This window comes from Phaseolus vulgaris, chromosome 9 (genome assembly GCF_051622355.1).
Source record: "Phaseolus vulgaris cultivar YP4 chromosome 9, ASM5162235v1, whole genome shotgun sequence".
NCBI lineage: Eukaryota > Viridiplantae > Streptophyta > Magnoliopsida > Fabales > Fabaceae > Phaseolus > Phaseolus vulgaris.
In genome coordinates this window covers 5,512,365-5,533,809 of record NC_143506.1, presented here as the reverse complement: position 1 = coordinate 5,533,809, position 21,445 = coordinate 5,512,365, and the positions used below count along the sequence as shown (strand labels likewise).

Below are 21,445 nucleotides of genomic sequence, written 5' to 3'. Positions count from 1 at the left end.
TCGAATATGACCGTTGTAGTTCCTGAGGTGTGATTAGATCCTTAGAGACATTAAATACGTTGCAGAGATGTGACGTTTGCGGTTTCTAAAAATGTTGTTGCTTGATTGAATACTGTTCAATCATATATTTTCAATGGTTGAGATGTTGTGTCGTTTCGTATACCGAGTGGTATGGACCGTTGGGTGGGGGGTAGATCTGACGACTCCGAACGAGGTACGTAGTAACCTCTCTCCTATTTGGTTTCCTATAAATAGGATATCATTTTAACTTGCCTGGGTTTACACTTTCTTCACTGCCTATAAAACTTGTGCTATTTGCTCTGAGTGCCGAGTCTACCAGTTTTCATCTTTGTTTGTCAAATTCTCAAGTCAGTAATGTCTTCTTTTGTAGACTCGTCGAATAATGTCATTAATATAGAATTTTCTAAGGTTACCCGTACTGTATCTGATAGTGTGGGAGAGACTAGTAGCTCGAACCATTCGGTCTCAGATGGTCCGAGTTATGAGTGGGTCAATCCACATGCGTTGAAAATCCCCATTTCTTTTAGGGATTCTGACGTTTTAGATAAGTTTTTGTCCAAAGTATCATTTATAAAACTTGATGCTCCCCTGACGCGTTGATGGTCGATATATGTGGCTATTCCGACCAGGTGTGTCACAGATAAGAAAATGCGCCTCATGTTTTCTTTTTTGTCTATAATACCTTTTTCATGATTTGCACATAACCCTATCTTTTGATGATTTCACTATGGGGGTTCTTCGAATCCTCAATGTGGCGCCGACTCAATTACATCCCAATTCGTGGGCATGTCTTCAGGTGTTTAGAATAATTTATGATATATTAAGGATCATTCCAACATCAGAGTCGTTTTTGTTTTACTACAATTCCTGTTCGAGCACTCCAGTTAGTTGGTTGTCTTTTTCAAGCTTTCAAGGGCGTGTTTGGTTTGCAGAGCTTACCACCACTTATAAATTTTTTAAAGAAAAGTACTTGAACCTGATAGTCGAGACTATTTTTATAACGTAGAAGGGAAAACAAAATTTTCTTTTCATTCGACCCAAAACCCTAGTCAAATTGTCGCCTAGCCGTGGTCGCCAATGTCACCTCTAGATAAGGTGGTTTTAGCTGTGTTTGAACAGCTCCCATATAAGTTGCCTACCCGGGAGTTGGTAGCCTTATACGGTCGTCCGAGAGGTGGAAGAACTTTACTGGTATGTAAATTTCTTGTATATATGGTCGTATTCATCATATTGATGGTGTTTAATTCATTTGTGTTTGGCAGCTATTATGACTCAGATGGATCCAGCCTTGAGGGACCTCATGGCCAAATTGAGATGCCAAACAGCCAATAGGAAGAACCCTTGCTACAGTGACCAAGCAGAAGAAGGAACTAACCGAGTTTTCTAATGCAATGAAGAAAAACTTAGAGGCAAATGTGGCTCTTAAGAATAAATTCTTCAAGATAATGTTGCCGCTAAGAAGGCTCGACATGTGCTAAAAGATGAGTTGGTGGCGGTGGAGGTCGAGAAGACTGAGCTTGCTAAGGGAAAGGCCGAGGTCGAGGAAAGGGGAAAGACGCTTGCGACCGAGGTGGTGAAGTGTCATGCGTTCAGGCTGCGCATAAGCGAGGATTGTTTTCACCAGTGTCTTCGGTAGGCGATCTTTTACCACAGGGTGCTAACCGAAGACCCCCGCTACGACCTTGATAAAGACGTGGTGGACGACAAGCTGGTACCGATCAAATACCGATATCCCGATGGAAGACGCTGGTGAGGAAAATGTTGTTACCCACCAAGCCGAACTAGAGTCGTCCTTTGAAGAAATACTGGAACCAGTTTAAGTGGCTTTATTCTAGACCCGGGAATGTGGGATTTGAAAAAATTTAAATATATTGGTTGTATCTATGTGAATGCTTATGTATTTCAAAACTACGTGACTTGTTGAACTTAATGTATATGTATTTTTTAATCTCTTTCATGAGCGAGTAAGTGTGCAAAGTAGTGGCTGGCCGAGCCTTTAGGATTTTAATCCGTATGATTATACTTATTGACAAATAAAATTTGACCAAGTGGTACAATTGTAGCACTTGATAGGTGGAAGACATGTTGTAAAAGATTTTGACCTTGAATAATTGGTAAAATAAAGTGAATAATTGTATTGTTCTGGTCGCGCGATATTTTCGTCTTATTCTGGCCGCACTAAGCAGTGTTTATATGTTGATTTTGATAACACTAAGAAATGTATCGATTTCGATCGCTATGAACGATAAATCCTAGTCGTGTATTGCGATATGTATGTGTGGTGCTAAAACTCCTATATGGGTCGTGTAAAAGATGTTCGTTCTAACCGAGAAGTAAATTTTGGTATTTCTCAAGACGTTTTAAACAATATGTATCATGTTCTGGGTTACCTTTGATAACTTAATTTTGCATGAGTATACATAGGCCAAGTTAATAATCTCGGTAGATTCGACAAGGTTGATTATGACCGTATGAGGGGTAGGTGTAGCTGGAGTAATAGTGTGCCCTACTGAACAAAAATCAGAGATATGAAGTTTAAAGTGCCTCGTTAAAACCTTCTCAGTCGAAAAACCTCCCTTAGGGATAAAACGACTTTGGAGGAAATACTACACTATATTTATTAAATTTTATCAGCTATAATAAAATTTGAGATGCGCGACATTCCACGTTTTCGGTACACTTCTTCCTGATAAAAATTCTAAATAATAAGCACCTCCGGCTATTGTGTCAACAATTTGAAACGGTTCTTCCCAGTTGCTTGAAAACTTACCATCGTCTTTCAGGCGTCACTATGCATTCACCAAACCAAATCTCCTTTCTAAAAGCTTCTTGGTTTCACCCTTGAGTTATACCGTCTTGTCGCTCGCAGCTTGCACACTTCTTCTCTTATTCTACTTTTGTCCCTGAGTTAATTGATGAGGTTGAGGCCGACCAACAAACTTTCCTTATTCAAGTATAAGTCAAGAGTTTGTCGTCGTAGAGAGGGTTCTTCTACTTCAACAGGGATCATGGATTATGTTCCATAAGTCAAACTATATGGTGTTTCCTGAGTGGTGGACTGTGGCGTACATCGGTAGGCCCATAAGACTTCGAGGAGTTCTTTGGTCCACTTACCTTTGGACAGGCCGAGTCTCTTTTTCAATTCATCAAGGATAACTTTATTGTCGGCCTCGGCTTGACCAATGGTTTGCGGGTGCTCCACTGAGCTTATGATATGCTGATATCAAGCTTTCCATAAAACTCGGTCGGTGAATTGTCGATCGTTATCAGTAATGATGACATGGGGTAGTCCGAACCGACACACAATGTTTTTCCAGACAAAATTTTGGACATTTCATGCGGTAATGGCCGTTAAGGGTTCAACTTCTATCCACTTAGTAAAGTAGTCTATGCCAACCAACAAAAATTTACACTGTCCTTTGCCTGGAGCGAATGGTCCAATAATGTCCATCCTCCACTTCTCAAATGGCCATGGGGAGAGAATGTATTGAAGATTCTCAGGTTTTTGGTGAGATAAGCTACCAATCTCTTGGCACTTAACACATTTCTACACAAACTCAGTGCAATCACCTTGTATGGTCGGCCAATAGTAGCCCACCCATAGTACTTTAGATGCCATTGTTCGAGCTCTTGAATGAGTGTCGCATACCCCTTCGTGTATCTCTCGCATGACATAGTTGGCTTGCTTGAGAGTGAGACATTTCAAGAGTGAACGAGTATAACCCCATCGATAAAGGTCTTGATCTATTAGTAAGAACCAGGCGGTCTGCTATTTCATCGTTTTTTCTATGTGCGCCTCGCATGTTCCGTCGATTAGGAGTTGTTTGATGGGTGTCATCCAGTTTGGTTGAATATCGGTCGTCATACATTCTTCTAAGCCAACACTTGGATTGGTAAGGGTTACGTAAATGATCGACCGATGGAGTCCTTTCTTCTTAGTGGTTGTTAGGCGGGAAACCGTATCAGCTCGGGTATTATGTTCCCGACAAATATGCTGGATTGTTACCTCATCAAATTTTGTAATCAATCCCTGAATAAAATGGTAATATTGTTGCAAGGATATTTCTCGGACTTCAAATTCCTTTTTCAGTTGCTCGACCACTAACTATGAATCGCTCTTGCATAATAGCTTTTTCATTTCCAAATTAAGAGTCAGGTTAAGACCAACTATGATAGCCTCGTATTCGGCTTGATTATTTGATTTCTTGAATTCAAACTTCAAAGCTGGCTTAAGAAGAATATCACTTGGTCCTTCCAATACGACCCCTGCGCCGCATGACTTGCTGTTGGAATAGTCGTCAACATGTAGAGTCCACTGGGTGTTTTCTTCCCCAATCCGTTGAGGACTGATCTCAGTTGCGAAATTGGCTAAAGCTTGAGATTTGATTGCCCCCTTGGGCTGATATTGGATATGAAATTCAGATAACTCCACCGCCCATCCTATCATTCGTCCGACTAAGTTTGGTTTTGCTAAGATTTTCATAATGGGATAGTCAGTTTGGACTATGACCCGATGATTCTGAAAGTACATACACATTCGTTTGACGATTATAACTAGGGTCAGGGCGACCTTCTCAATCATTTGGTATTGAACCTCCGCGTCGTGAAGTACTCAGCTGAAAAAGTAGACTGGTCGTTCCTCTGTTTCTACCTCTTGAACTAAAACTGCGCAAATTACATCTTATGACAAGGCAAGATAAACAATTATTGGCTCCTTCGTGACTGGCTTTTGAATTACTGGAGGAGACACCAAGAAAGTTTTCAACTAGAGGAATATGCTTTCACATTCTGTCGTCCATTGGAACTTAGATGCTTTGCGCAATAATTGGACGATGGGTTTAGTTTTTTCTGCGCAAAAATCAACAAGTTTGAGAGACTTTCACTAGTAAAGAGTTAATTGAGGTTGCCTAATTTTCTAGTCAATTTGCATCACAAAACCAAACATGGAGATGATTGAGGCATGTTTAATAGAGTTGGATGTGAGAAAACTCAGAGCCAAACAACTAACCTTTGCAGTATATAATGAAATGTGCAGAAAAATAACCCTTTTTGAGCTAAAAATTTGTTCACCCTAGCTTTTGATATACATATATTGTCCTACCTTGTGGTATGCTAACAAAAGGAGAGCATATGTGCAATTCAAATTTCTATAATTAGAAGAATTGGGTTTGGTGTGGGTGTTGGGATCTTGAGAATGAAAAAAAAAAGGATTACAAAATAATCCACATTCTCATTCTCTTTTCTAAAAAGAAAAAAAAAATTCAAAAGTCAATAAGAAATGGGGATTACAAGAATAAAAAGGGAAGCAATGTGGATGAATCTTATGGAAGGGATAATGGACAACACAATTGTAATTGAATTGCAAATATGCTAATCTTTTGTTAAGTGTGCATTTTGTTATCCTGGAAAAACCAATTTTTCTTTGAAACCTAGCTTCATTACAACCTAAAAAAGACCTCAATATCTATGTTTGTAAGTGTTTGTAATCAATTGGAAATGAAGGGAAACCTTAAATTAGCTTGGAAATTAGTGAAAAGAGAGGGAAAACACTTACCAATGAGGAATGAAAAGAGAAATTCCTTAGTTTGATTCTCAGTAAAGAGTAACAATTGTTTACCTTGGAAATTGAATACATTCTTATCCTGTCTTGGTTTGAATTGATAAGAAACACCATAATTTTTTGTTGAATTATCATGTGCTCTTTTCATGAACTTATTTTGATATTGAACTATAGATTTGATTTCTAAGGATTTTGGGGAGGAATGAACTCTTATTTTTTGGGATTCAATTACTTTGCTTGAGGACAAGCAAGATTCTAGGTTGGGGGAAAATTGATAAGTGCCAATGTGTAGTTTTAATGATTGAGAAAATTAAACACTTTGGAACTTAATTGTTGTTTAATGTTAGAAAATTACCCTAATATGAAAATTATTGAATTCGATTATATATTTTGAATCAAGAAACTAATGAAGAAATTTAATCTCAATTTTTGTGTAAATTGCAGATGAATATGAAGCATTGAAAGAAAGAAAACAAAAACTTAATTGGATCACAAGAAGATTTAGCTCAAGCTAAAATTGTCCAGATTTGATTAAAGGTGCAATAATAATCTAGCTCAGGCTAGAATTGTTAGCTCAAGCTAAAAAAGCACCGAAAGATCTAACTTAAGTTAAATTGGCTCACTTGAGCTAAAGTTCATTATATAAATTTTGAAACACAGGTAAAACAGGGGCGGTGGAAAAAAGAAGTGATTTTTATAGAGAAGTTAGTGAGATAAAGAGAAGAAAACCTTTGTTCTTAGGAGAAGAACTTGTTCAGATCAGCCATTCTTATGCAAATCAGATCAAGAATGAAGATTGGAGGAGTTGTCATGAGTGGATATGTACTTTCTAACTTGGGATTGAATGTAATCTACTTTGATCAAATGTATTCTTTGTGATATATATATATATATATATATATATAATATTCTCTTTTCTACTTGTTCTTGGTATTTTTGTTTCATGCTTATTGCTTGATTCTATCTGATCAATGGAGTCTTGATTTTGATCCTTAAATTTAACTGAAAAGTACCTTTAAGGATCTGAAATAGACGAAATACTTGATAACTTGTGATGCTAGGAAGAGATTTCAGGTTATTAATTGCATCATAATTTTGTTCATAAAGCTGGATGATTTGTTAGATATCTGAGGAATCAGTATTTGAGAAATTATCTTATGAATTTCATATGTGAGGAGTCAAGGTGAATGACTTTAAATTAAGCATCAAGAATAAGTAGTTTTGAGTATTATGTATTGTATTATTCCAAAATACAGATGATTGAAATAGACATAATTCAATCCCAAGTATCTTTATCTATATTTGATAAGTTAATTTTGTTACGTCCTAAATCAAATCTTAAACCTTTAAGTTACTTTTTGTGAAATCTTTAATTCGGTTATGAACAAGTTCTCAAAATTATTTTCTACACTTGATGAGTTTTATAACATAACTTCTTAATTAAAATTGTTCACTGTGAGTTCGACATTCGTACTTTAAAGAGTACTATATTACAGTTGATTCGGTACACTTGCCGAGAAAAATCAACACAACCTCCAAATCTCTTTGATATTGCTGGGGCTACGCATTTCAGTGATTGCTCTGCATTTCTTAGGGTTGGCTTCTATGCCACGATGGGTGAGCATAAAGCCTAAAAACTTCCCTCATTCTACTTTGAATGCACATTTGTCAGGATTGAGGCGCATGTGATGGCTACAAAGAGCTTGGAAGACTTCCTGCAAATGTTTGACGTGCTGTTCACACGAGTCAGATTTGACGACAATATCGTCCACATAGACTTCAACGTTTCTACCAATCATGTTGTGGAAGACGTAATCCATCAACCATTGGTAGGTAGCTCTGACTTGTTTGATGCGAAATGGCATGACCTCATAGTAGAAGTTGTCGGAATCAGTCCTAAAAGCCATTTTTTATTTATCTCTAGGATGGATCTGGATTTGATTGTATCCCGAGAATGCATTGAGAAAACTGGGGATATTGTGGCCTGCTGCTCCGTCAACGAGTCGATCGATGGTCGACAAAGGATAGGAATCTTTAGAACATGCTTTATTAAGATCAATGTAATCTACACATCCGCCAGTTACCATTAGATTTCTTAACCATGACCACATTAGCTAACCATGTTGTATAGTGTGCCTTGCGGATGATACCATATTTTATCAACTTTCCAGCTTCTTCCCGGGCGATTACGTCTTTCTTCTCCAAGCTTTCATTTTTTTGGGTTATCGGTCTAGCTTCCTTATAAATAGAGAGACAATGTGTGATGACGTCGGGACTTACCCCAGGCATATCAGCAGTTATCCAAGCAAATAGGTCAGTATTGTCAAATAAAGTTGTGCTTACCAACTTGCGGTCGTCCAGTTTCAAAGATGTCTCAATGTATGTCTTATGGTCATCGTCACGGAGGGGCAAAGGTTGAAGATCTTCACTCGTCTCCATGCGGACATCGTTGAGTCAGGGGTCCAAATCTACAAGTGCAACCATATGTTCTCTCGATCGCCCTTCTCGATGATCGTCTCCTTCTTTTGGGACCGACTGCGCGGTGACACTTTATATACTCGTATGGTAGATTCAACCCTTAAACTGGAAACATAGCATTCTCAAGCAATTTTTCGATCAACATGGACCGTCACGATATCACCGGTCGTAGATGGGAATTTCATCACCAGGCGAGGGGAGGAGACAATCGCTCTTAAGTGATTGATGGACAAATGTTCGAGTAATACATTATAAGAAGTATTTGCGTTAACCAATAGATACCTATTTTTTATGGTCTTGCTAAGACACCTCTTGTCGCCAAACGTAGTATATAAATCGATACATTCTTTGGTATCCACCCGCTCGCCTGAGAATCCAACGATCTGTTCGTCATAGGGCTGAATATCGACTTATTGGATCCTCATTTTTTTGGAAGATTCTCCAATAGAGAATGTCTACTAAGCTACCTTGATCTATCAAAACTTTGGTAATTGCGAATTTATCTATCTCTACAGTGATCACCATAGGATCGTCTTGTGTCGGATCTATCGTAGTGAAGTCATCGTCAGTGAAAGTTATTGGTGGTATCCGCGGTCATTTTTGGGTTGACGTGGAATGGACTAATTGTATGGCCTTGAGATGCTTCTTTCGAGCCGAGTTGGAGCATCCGCCACCTGCGAAACCTCCAGCTATGTAATTGACTTCTCTTTCTAGGACACTGAGGGACACTGAACCGACGATGGTGTTGATTACTTCTTGGACTCTTCGTCTGGTTCGATTGCCCCTCTCAGGGCTTTCGCTACGGGGTCGGGTCCTCCTGACCGAGCTTTCGCTTCGTCTCTGTCGTGCCATATGTTGATTGTCATCACGGCGATGGGAGTCTCCATGCCGGTGTCGATCGAATTTTTGTTTTGGGGGGATACTGATCCCTCTAGGGTGATCGGTGTGTAATGGTCTCGGTCTTGATGAATCTGCGGAAGTGGACAGCTTGAATAAGCTCTTCGATTTTGTCTTTCAATGCCTGACATCCTTCGGTCATATGGTCGTAGTTGCCATGATACTAACAGCGTTTAGAGGTATCGGCATTTTGTGGAGTTTGTGACTGTTTTAAGTTTGGGATGAACTCGGTCTGCAATGCTTCATCTAGAACTCGTCCCCTTGGAACTGTTAGGGGTGTGTAGCTGAGGAATTGAGGTCCTCGATTTTCTCTGAATCGGTCGGATCGACCAGGTCCGGGTCGATTGCTTCCATCTTTTCCTTTTTCTTTCCCCTTATCGACATTTTCATATTGATGACCTCTATGGTGTTGAACCAAGTGTGTTCAAGCTTTGAAGAATCCAAACCCTTTGAAGGTTGATGAAAGGCTGGATGTGCTTGTTGTTGCTAAGCTGTCTTTTAGATAGGATCTGTGGTAGATTTTATGTATAATCCACTCTTGATTGAATCCAAAGCATAAGCATTCTCAAACCTTTTAAAAGAAAAGTGTTTTTCAAAATAAGTGAAAAACAACTTGTTGTTTTGTCGAAACAACCGATTGTTTTATACTTAGATGTTTTTAGAAAGGTTAAAAACTGTTTTCAATGGTTGACTTGCTGTCAAACCAAAACAACCGATTGATTCGTGGAAACAACCGATTGTTTGTTTTGGGACCATAACAAAAAACTGTTTTATGCTTTGACTGAGCATTGAATGTTTTTCTAACTGTTTACGCTCCAGTTTTTAATGTTTTGACCAATCTTTAAATGCAATTAATAGTTTGTTAAGATTATGCAACAAACAACTTTGTTTTAAATACTGAAAAACAGATTTGAGTTTTTCAACTGATTTGAGTTTTTGAAAAGTTGAGAATTGCTTAGAGATTGCATTGATCAAAGAGTGTGAGATAGGATTTTCATCTTGTATTGATTTTAGATTTGTTCTATAACAAGTGTAATCCTTTGTATCTTTTGAAAGAGACTTTGTGTGTTTTGCTGAGAAGTGTTGTGTGTTCTTGAGGGGATCAAGACCAGCATTCTTGGTGGTGTTGTGTTGGACCAAAGGAAGTGTGTGTCTTGAGGGGATCAAGGTCACTTCTTTGGTTGCGTTGTAAGTAATCTAGGGTTGATTGCTTAGTGGATTCCCCAGTGGTTTTTGGGAAGACTGGATGTAGCTCTGGGTTTTGATAGCTGTCGTTTTGCTGTCAAATTAATATGATTCTAGCGTAGACTTGTGTAACACTAGAGAGATGATAGTATAATTGTGGACAAATGTCCCCAAGTCGTCTCCCAACGAATCCAACAGTAAAATCAGTTGATCAGGGTTTAAAATCTATCTACAAGCAATAAAAGTTAGCAATAACAATAAAGATAAAAATGGGGTTTGAGATAGTTGTGCAGAAAATATAAAAGAGATTAAAATAGCAAATAAAAATCGGTTGATCCCCAAGTTCTTCCACCATTGAATTCTTCACAGGTTCTCTAAAGATTAATCTTTTCTGAATCCTCCAACAGAGCTAAACCAGATTGAACATGCGCCGATCTGATTCAACTGAAACTAACCAGTAAAGCATGCGTCTACTAGTTTAATCAATACCCACTTTGTTCCATGCGTATACTCCATGGGAATGCTTACCTCCTCTCCCTTGAATCATGCGCCCAAGAAATTAATTAGAACAATGCGAACTAATTAAGAAACCAAAGTTTAAGATAAGGAAGACTCTCAATCATGCGTTCAAGTACAACCTCTCACAAAAACTAGTTTTCCAGGAGATTAGACAATAAAAACAACTGCTATAGAGAATTAAAAATCGAAACTTTTATTGAACAAAACCTCAGAACTCAATGGGAAATTACAAAGGACTCAACCAAAAAGGTTTAGCCTTCCATGCGGAGGCAAAACAAAAGAATTACTAAGAAGAAAATAAACTAAGAAAATCATATGAAGCTCTCCCTTTTCTCCTTGATGCTTGTGTCCTTTTATATGCTTTTCTGCTCCAAGGATCTTGGGAAAATATTGCAGTTTAGATTTTGTAAACAGTTTCCACTTTCCATAATTCTTTTTATTTTGCAGAAGATTTGCTTCCAATTCTGTTTCTGGAATCTTGTAGCTTTTATTTTCTTTTTTTTCTCCTTAGAATATTTTTTCTGTTTTGGTTCAAGAAGCAACTTGGACTTTTGCATATTTGGCCCATTCGCAAAGGTAGATGCTTCCTCTGGATAATTTACTCTAAAAACACAAAATTAACAATAATAATAGTTAAGGCCCAAATAAACCCAATTATAAGAATATTAATTAAAACAATGGATTTATTTATTATTATAGTCCAATAATCTATGATTAAGGCTATTGTGTGTGAATAAATATATGTTCATCACTCTGGGTTTAGAGTGAACCAGTATAAACCTCTGTGTGCATTTTATCTATCCTTAATCTCTTTAAATTCAGCTTTTATATTTGTGAACTAGTATAAACAATCGATTGTTTCTGCAAAACAACCGATTGTTTCTGCGAAACAACCGATTGTTTTTCTGGTGCGGTACTTATTTGCTTTGTGTTTTGGCAAACTGAATTCTGATTCAAGTGTTTCTCGAAGTAATTTCATTCTTGACTAAAAAGTTTGCGAAAACTCTCTTTAAACCATTCACCCCCCTCTAGTTTAAAGACATACATTCTAACATATGATAGTCAACATGTTCCTCAATCTACATGAATTTGGTGGTTCAGGTTCTCCACTCATCCATATTGTTGGCGGGTCTCTTGATTAAGCTTTTTGTGAATCTGTCAGGGCGGATGGCTCCGACCAATTGAAGCATGGCTATCTCAGGCATCGGGTTTTTGATACCCATGCAACCTTTGTGAATCTATCCATGAGTGCTTGTAAAGATTCACCTTTTTCTTGCTTCACATTAAGGAGGGACATAGATGATGTATTAAGTGGTCGGCTTGTTGAATACTACATGATGAACTTTGTTGTTAAAACTTTTAAGTTCCCCACAGAGTTGGTAGGGAGATCAGTGAACCAACCAAGTGGCCCTTCTTAGAGAGAAGTAGGGAAGACCTTACACCATACGACCTTGTTGGTGGGGTATAAGGTCATCTGTGTTTTAAAAACTTTCAGGTGTTCATCCGGGTCAGTGGAACCATCATAGGGTTTGATAGTTAACCCTTTCCACTTAGGAGGAAATAGTGTGTTAATAATTTCATCTGTGAAGGGTTGTCCTCCCAGATCCTCTTCCTCATCTGGAGCAATATTGTTTCTAGAACTTTGGTGGGTTTGTTGAGTCTGGAAGTTATGAGGTGTTTGATGAGTTGGATGAGTTGGAGGACTCGACGGTGGTGCTCTGGATTGATGAGTTGGAGGATTTGGCGGTTGAGATTGGTGGGTTTGTTCCTCCCGTTCATGATCCTCAATTCGTTGTTGAAGATTTATGTTTTGTTCATTTAGAAAAGACATCTCCTGTTCGTGCCTACGTCGATCGTCATTCTTCAATTGATCTGCCACGCTTTTCTGTCGAATTTCCTCCATTTGCGCCTGGAGGGCTTGAATCATTGCTATCTTCTAATCAGCCATTTGGTCGTTAACAACGTTGTTCCTTGTGGATACCATTGTTGTTGGTCGCAGCTTGTTGTTGAAGATTGAATACTATCGGCCCTATGGTGGGCGCCAGTTGTACCTGTATAGGCTGAAGGGCCTAGATAGTACCTATGGTTTGATGAAGAATTGGTGATGTGTCGGTGATTTCCAAATGTCTTTAAGCCTTTTTCCTCCAAAATTGATGCTTAGTCGGTCGAAGGGGTACTTGCAACTGCACTCTGAAGCTCAAGTTAGTATTTGGTTTCAGTATATTCTAGTAAATGAAAAAACGTACCTTACTACTTCAGATAAAGTCTTTTTTGTAGTGTTTGGTTCATGGGCCTGGATCCTCGTAGGCTGGATCAGTTGTTAACTGACGTGCTTGACGATTCCCTCATATTTGAAATGTATCTTTCGGTTTATTCTGTTATATTAAAGATATTTTATGTATATTTCAGAATATAACTCATTCAAAACCATTATGTTGTTATTGTGCATTTATTTACTTTGTTTTTTTATGTTGTTTGACTTGGATATTTGTTTATGAAGACCGAGACAGACTCGTCCAATGCTTACCGATATATTAATATTAAGTATATAAATATTTTAATCACTCATAAAGACCAAAATTTGATTATTTTATTTTTTGAACCCTAATTATTTCGTTCAACATTTATACCAGGTCTGATCAGAACGGTTGGGAAAACGAATTATTTCACTGTACCATCATATGACATTACTAATTATAGTGCCTACTTTAATTAATGGGATGTTGCATTAGTGGCTGCAATAATTCCTATTAGTACGCCAACACTGTTCAATTACACTTGCTTTTGTTGACATCATGGTGGTGCTTTGGTTCGCATGAAAACAAAATAAAAATAAAAAGTTTGGTGAAAAATAAATATTACTATTTTTCATTTATTTTTTTAATTTGTCAATTATTTCTGTCTAACACATAATATTTATCTTCTTTCAACTGAATAAAGAAATAAAGTCCATTTCAATAATAATTACTTTAAAAGACATTAGATGCGGTGTTTTTACATGAAAGTATGAATAAATTATGTTTGGGGCTATCTTGCTTCTGCAAGACTGCAATAGTTGCCGATTGCCAAACAGGGGACAACCCATTAACATACCCTTCATCTTAGGGAACTATTTCTAAATCCTCTAACACAAATATACACTCTAAAGACAAACTTAATCAGATATAAAGAAAAAAAATCACTAAAAAATATAAATTATTTTACATATTACTAAAATATCACAATTTCCCCTTTGTTAATTTTTTATAATTTTTAATAACTATATTTCCGATCGTTGATTATAAATAAATCTAGATTATATAACAGCCATTGTTATATGCTATGCTTAAAAGAAAATATTTAAAAATCCATCAACTAAGAAAACTACATCATCTATAAAAGCAAGCAAAAGAAAACCCCATTAATTTTATTTATTAAACAATCATATATATAATAATAATTGAGATAAATAATGGTAGGAAGTAATAATTCATAGTAATAGAAAAAAAATTACTTGAACTTAAAAAAACATTTGAAATTGAAAGAGAAAACTTTACTTTTATTATTATTAAAATTATGAAAAAACAAAATAAGGGTAGAAAGTCTCATATTTGAATGTGATTATTTTATAAATATGATATTTATACATACAAACACAAGTCACACCATCCAATCAACAAAATCCATTAAAATTGTTATGATTTTGAACATAGACATTTTTTGTCCTTTCAAATATCAATTAAATAATATATATCAGATGATGTTAGCTATCCTTAATTGAATATAAAAAAATTAATATATAATATTGATTTAATACTATGAGATTTTTTTTATAATAAAAGTATTTTAAAATCTTTGTACATTCAGATTGAATGTACTCCTAAGACTATAAATAAGAGGTTGACCAAATATATAATCCATGGTCGTTTTCCTTAAAAAAAAGTACATTTTAAGATAAACGTTGTACTGTAGAAAATTAAAAACTTTTAAATTGTTTAAAAATAGTTATCTATTCAATTACAAAATGTTATAAAATAGAAATGTATTTGTAAAATTAATATAATTAATGTAGTTTAATTCATTACCGTGCTCTATATTTTTAAAGACCGCACTCTTCAACAGTGAGCTAACTTAACATACATGCAATATTGAAGGGGTCAATTCATTTAAGTTGAAATATTTTTTTTTATAAAAAAAGAAATAATTGAATTAATGGGACTTCTCTCAACCCTTCTACATATACCAAAAAATAAGTCTACCAGCTAATTTACGGGTCCAAAAATTTTACAAGCTAACATTTATAGCATAACAAGTTGAAATATAGTTGTTTGAATGGTTCAACGAATAGTAATTTATATTTTACTATTGTTAATCTTTTTAATTAATGTAGATATTAGCCTTGATTTGGTGGCCAAAATAAAGTCACCTTGTTGGCCGTTTTCCTAACACAAGATTAGCTTTTAATTATACCGTCAAATCTTTTATTGATGAAAAATTTACATTGGTTTAGTTTAGCTTCAACTTTTAACTTTTAGCCCCAATGTTAAAATGCAATTTGTTTTAATGGTGAAATGAAATAACGTAGATATATATCTATTCCTACAACATGTATTTACAGTTTTTTTTTAGCTTCTATTCAACATCTACACTCCAAAATCATCAATAACTACAACCTTTTTAAAAGAAAAACATGAGAGAGGTCGTGAAAAGGCTGCGACGGTGGTCAACTATAGGAGGGAGGAGTGTCGAAGGAGAAGTGAAGGACGCAAGCAACATCGTTCTGTTAGCAACTGTACTATCTTCTTCTTCTCTAATTTTTCGATGAGCCATAGAAAACTCTGACATGTTTAAGATTTTTTAGAAATGAGCAAGAGCGAAAGAAGTGTTTATTTCACGTAGGCTTAACAGGTGGGGCAAAAAGTTTGGAGTTGTGCGGTTCTTTGACGTGGGAAATGCAGTAAGATTGGAGAAGAAATTGGACCAACACTTGTATGACACTCGTAGGACATGTATCAGTGAAGTGTCTAATTCAAAAAATATTTGTTGGATTTATGACAATTCTAACACGATTCTGTCATAATTTAAAAAAAAAGAAATACATTTTTTAAAAATTTAAATTTATTGTATAAATTTTTAATATAATTATAAAAATAAGAAATTAATTCTTTTAACCTAGTCATGAAAAAATATTTTTCTAAAAAAAAAACTGAAACATGCTTCTGCAGATAAATCTTTATTGTCAATTTATATAATTTATAATTATATAATATATAAAATCGTATTCCATATTTATATTTTAGAAATTATTCGTTTCTGCATATATATATATATATATACGTGTTGTATCAATATCTGTGAGATGAGTCTATATAGGTAAAAGTTACAACAAGAGAAAATTGAGAATTATTGGAGATGGAGTGAGGGAGGAGAAAGAAAAGAGTACTGATGGCGAGAAAAGAAACAACTACAATTAAGAAAGAGAAGAAGCTGCGGAAGGATGAAGATACAGAGTGACATAAGCGTAATTAAGCTTTAGCTGTAATTAATATTCTTTTAAACTATAATTTAAAAATATAGAGAATTAATTTTTTTTTAAAGATAGAAGACCAAATTACATAAAACGTAAAATAAGAAAAGATCATTTGCATTAATTAGCCAACTTTTTACAGGGGAATGACAAGAAAACTAATTTAATTTTTTTTCTAAACTAGATTAAAAGAATGATACACGGTCTTTTGCTAATTTGATTTTTTTAATTTGTGCATAAAATGAGATGTTGACTATGAAGCTCAGACACTTTTCTTAAATGGCGTATCGGTGTCGGATACTCATATCGGATACCGATACTCGTATGACACTTGTAAGACACTTATCTGTAAAGTGTCCAATTAAAAAAATATTTGTTGGATTTCTTACAATTCTAGTACAGTTTTAACACAATTTTAAAAAATAAAAATATATTAATTTTCTAAAAACTCAAACTTATTGTATAAATTTTTATTATGATCGATAAAAAAAAAGATTATAAAAATAAGAAACAAATCATTTTGAACCAGTCATGAAAAACATTTTTTTCTCAAAAAAATAATTTAGAACATACTTGTGTACATAAATCTTTATTGTAAATTTATATAATATATAAATCCGTCTACATTTTAAATATTATACGTATCTTTGTGTCCATATCGTATGAGTGTCCGTTTGAGTGTCCGTTTGAGTGTCTGACCTTAATAGTGATAGTTTCTTTCAATATTATTAAAATGATTTTATTTTATTCAAAACTAAAAAGTAAACGAAGTAATTGTAGTTATTCAGTGTAGTATTCTTATTTATAAAATTTAACAAAAGTAAATAACACATTAAAACTCATGGTTGTCAAACTCGCGAGTCTACGTAGACTCGTGGAGCTCCGTAGACTCGTAATTCATATTAAAAAAAAAAAAATATGTGTTAACCTTGTTCGGTGATATGTGTTGTCCTAAATATTAACTAATGGCATGCATGGCGGCGTATTGAAACTTGAGAAACTCAGAAGAAGCGACTTATATAGTTTTGAAGGATTCCGGCTACGAGCTGTCTGTAAACTTTTTCAGTAGGATGATAACTATCCCAAAACACATATTTGGAAGCATCGGAACAAGTTGAATCCAAATGGTTGCATAGAACAGCAACCTCCAATTTCCCCGTGCCACAGCAGCCACTGTCCATAACTTCATACCCTGCAATATAAACTCAATTAATTACATGATTTTTTGTAGCTACAGGAAGTGGTTGAAATTGATTTACCATAGCGGTGGTAGTTCACAATGATATCCATTAGAGGGTTGTAAATATCAATGTAAACGATTCTACTATTGGGCAAGTGACTAAGAGAATCAAGCTTCCTTGAGAGTTTGGAATTAAATAACTTGGCTGCGTAATTGTACTCCTCTGCGCACTCTCTTTCTAAACCTCCAGCCAGTGTTCTTTGTGATGGAACGCAACCAATCGGTGGTGCACCCAGTACTCCGATTCTACGTGCTCCAAGTCCATATAATTCCTTATGCATCATACCAGAGTTAGGTTAGTTTCCAAATCTGGGTTTCAGCTTGATACTTTGTAGGAAAAAATACAAAAAAAAGAGTGTTAAGAGTGTACCTTTACGAAATCAGAAGCGGAATTGCACATAAGATCAGTGTAAGCAGGAATATCATATTGTAATTGTCGAGCGCGAGCGACAAAATAAGTGTTTGCAATGTCGTCACTTCCAGCTACCACAAGGAAAAAACTGTTGGCCAGGATGAAGTTTGTTCTATCCACTCCAACAATTTGTTTAAGCTTCCCTATGTATTCTTTGAACATTTCTATTTGTTCGGACATTGATATCACTGACTGATTATAGTCACAATACACAGTTATCATTACAAAAATCAATGGATAAGCTTGCATGAATGAATGTTAGAAGTGAAATCATTTAGAGCTTACAGCTATTTTTGGCGTTAAAGGATCGTATCCGGAAGCACCAGAAGCAAAGCACACTCCGGTAACAAGGTCGTCCGGCTTCAGATTTGGATCCAAATAAGCTGGTAAAAGGTTCTTAATACCCAGTTCTTCAACTGAAGCTCAATCAAGTAATTAATTAGATTAACATTGAAAGATATGTCTGTATTTTAAAATAAAATAAGAAAAAAGTACATATTTATGATTTTAGTAGTACAAAAATTGATCGTGATAGTGTTAGCTGATTTCACCCTTGAAATATATCATATGGCTGTATTGACATTTTAATATTAGATGGACCTCATTTATTTATATTGTAATATATATATATATATATATATTAAAAAAGTTTGTGAGGATAGACTCAAATACCATACTAAATGGTGGACTTTAAGCCTAACTCAATTCCATAAAACCAACTTATGAGGTTGAGATTTGCTCTCATTTATATACAGAGGTTGAGATTTACACCCACTTATATATAATGAATTGTCCTCATATCTAGTCAATGTGGGATTTCCAACAAAATATACTTCCTCAAATATTCTTTTAAACAAATTGTTGGTTATAATTTATTAAAATAATAAAATACAGCGAGTTCTATAATATATATAAATGATTTTTTTTTATAAATTTATAGTTTTTAATAAATGTTAATTTAATAAAAAAATTATGTTAGAAAAAGTACTTTTAGTGTTCATGTTGTTGATATATCAACATCATAATCCAGTTTTTGTTAGGTTTTCTTGTATATAATGATGTAAAATATGTCCAGAAGAAGATGTATTGAACTATTATGGTTATTTTTTAATTCTACCTAACGAATATTCATTATTATTTTTTACGTTCTTTAAGATGATTACCATTCCAAACTTGATTTTATTACGTGTTCCATAACACTCGGGTATCATGGTATTAGATATGCTTAAGCGTGAAGAATTCACAAGATACACGCAATTCTATTTAGGTTCAATGTGTGTACTTTGCGATGAAGCCATCATTGTCATTTAGGTTACAGCAACGCTTTATGGTCTTAAAAACGCAGCTACCTGTCTACTATACCATGACAATTATTATTTCTTCTCATGCATTATATCATCCCCTCACAGGGTAGCTACACATACTTTATGACTCTTTATTTTTATCAACCTTATTATATTCACAAAGTCTGCATTACTATATAAATTATTCAGCTCTATAAATGCTTTGCAATTTATTATGACTATTCCATACAATTGTTGGCAACCAATAAATGATTAAAAGTAAAGTATATAGGTATTATAAATACTAAAAATCCACTATCACTTTCCTCTTTTGACCACGAAATAAATTATTATTAGCATAAAAATACAAAATATCTCGTGTAATTGCATGAAGATTTTTCATTTTTAAAGTGTCAAATTGAAGTTGTTAAACAAAGTTTTCAAGGCTTGGGGACCATGACGGTGCCACCATTTAAATGGCAACGAAATCAATGAATAAAAAGTAGGCTCACTCAACCACGGATATTTGAGAAAACCTTCTACTAAAAAGCAGTTAACCAAAGTTATTACAGATTTTCAATTTAGTTTATCAATGAAAGTACATTATTATGTACAATTAAAATATTCTCAAAATATAAAATTGAAAAAATACTTTAATTATTTCTTTCTTATTTAAATTAAATTTAAAATTGAAAAAAAAAATTTACACTGAATCCCATAAACCCTGTCAACCTACTCTCATATTCCCGAAAACAGATCACTTCATATAAAGAACTAATATATATCGCCTTATTATTTTCGTAATTAATGAGCTTAGGTACATAATTTTTCTATGGAAAATGATAGTTTCACTGCCATTTTTAATTTTTTAATTTTAAAAATTATTTTAACATTTTATATTTTGTCTAATATGTCATTAAAAACATTTTTTTATTTTTAATTTTTTTTATTATAAATATTAATATTTTAGTGTAGGTGTAAACTGGAACGGGGTGTCAAAATATTATCACCCTTTTTCTATCTCGAGTACGTAGAGTTCTCCTAATAATAATAATATAAGAATTGGTTTTGAAATTTAGTTTGAAAAATATTTTTTACAATAAAAACATATACTTCACACCATATTATAATTTTATAATAATATTTAATATTAAAAATAAATTAAATATAATTAAAATATTATGGTATTAACATTTGTGAAGTGGATGTTTTTTTAATATGGTGTTAACATATCATCACCCTTAGGTTTTGTCCTGTTTTTGCTTTGGATTTGAAAAATAAATTGTTTTGTACTTGTATATAGTTAAACATATATTGATTGGGGGAAGCATATATATAAACTTAGAAAGCTTGAAGAAAAGCAAAGTGGAGAGAAAAGAGAGGATAGAAAGTGTAAGTACCAAGCAAATCCGACGGAATTTTTCCGTTGCAAAATCGACCGGTTGGCCCTCCCTGGAAGTCTTTACCGTAGGGAGGGAAATTACACTTCACCAGTGTTTTAACCTTGTTGTTGTTGCCCGGGTCAATGATCGAATCTCCGAAACCTATCACTGCGGGAATTGAAACATTTGCTGGTAGTTTCACCAAGCCCTTCGATCTCATCGATAAAACTAACAATAATATCACACGGACCATTAACCTGCTTGAACACCAATTCAAGAGCTTCGTAAACACACCCATATATATATATACTGTTACTGTTTTTCAAGAACTTTCACCAAGGGCTATTCTTCTTCACAACTTCTCTCCCATGAAACAATGAAATAACTTCCATAATCAATGTCTATTTATACACACACACTCAACCTAGCTATATATATGACGTCCTTTCACTTATTAATTGCACAACCAAGACTAATTGCATCAAGCGGTTGATTATGCATTAACTTTTCAACTTTTTAATACGAAGAAAAAAACATGGTAGGTAAGGTTACGTCCAATGCAGAACCTTCTAGAGGACAGCTTTACGTAAACAAATTATATGACATTGTTGAAGTGAGCATCGTTTTTTCTTTTGAATAACAGAGGTCAATAGTAAGAGTTTTTTTGTATAAATAATTTAAATTCTTCTGAATTAATTAAGATGAACCACTTAACTAAATGTGATCCTGCAAGTGGAATTCAAATTATTTATGTGATTGCAACTTTGATCTTGCATTGACATGTAAAAAGTATTTTCAACGCAGAAAACGGGTGGAGGTGGGGTTCAATTCCCTATCTAGCACCATTTACATATTTATTTCTCTATCTAGCACCCTTTTGTTTTTATTTCCCTATCTAGCACTCTTTTATTTTTTATTTCCCTATCTAGCACCATTTTAAAAATAAATAAATAAATAATAAA

At 34.5% G+C, this 21,445-nt stretch overlaps 1 protein-coding gene across 1 annotated transcript; it reads right to left on the bottom strand.

Annotated features, from left to right (window-relative positions):
* Positions 1-16,940: 16,940 nt before the first annotated feature.
* On the bottom strand, positions 16,941-20,890 carry LOC137821070 (GDSL esterase/lipase EXL3). The gene is made up of 5 exons (XM_068625488.2): positions 20,502-20,890; positions 18,104-18,234; positions 17,777-18,010; positions 17,426-17,678; positions 16,941-17,358 (listed from the first exon to the last, which is right to left on the bottom strand). The coding sequence occupies exons 1-5, from the start codon at positions 20,779-20,781 to the stop codon at positions 17,168-17,170; spliced, it is 1,089 nt and encodes a 362-aa protein (XP_068481589.1). The 5' UTR covers positions 20,782-20,890; the 3' UTR covers positions 16,941-17,167.
* Positions 20,891-21,445: the final 555 nt, after the last annotated feature.

Excerpts from the sequence above, each read along its gene's own strand:
- LOC137821070 (XM_068625488.2), bottom strand. The coding sequence starts at position 20,781 with ATGGGTGTGTTTACGAAGCTCTTGAATTGGTGTTCAAGCAGGTTAATG. Across the intron at positions 18,235-20,501 it reads AATTCCGTCGGATTTGCTTG|TTGAAGAACTGGGTATTAAG; the intron begins GTACTTACACTT and ends ATTGAGCTTCAG. Across the intron at positions 18,011-18,103 it reads CTTTAACGCCAAAAATAGCT|TCAGTGATATCAATGTCCGA; the intron begins GTAAGCTCTAAA and ends GACTATAATCAG.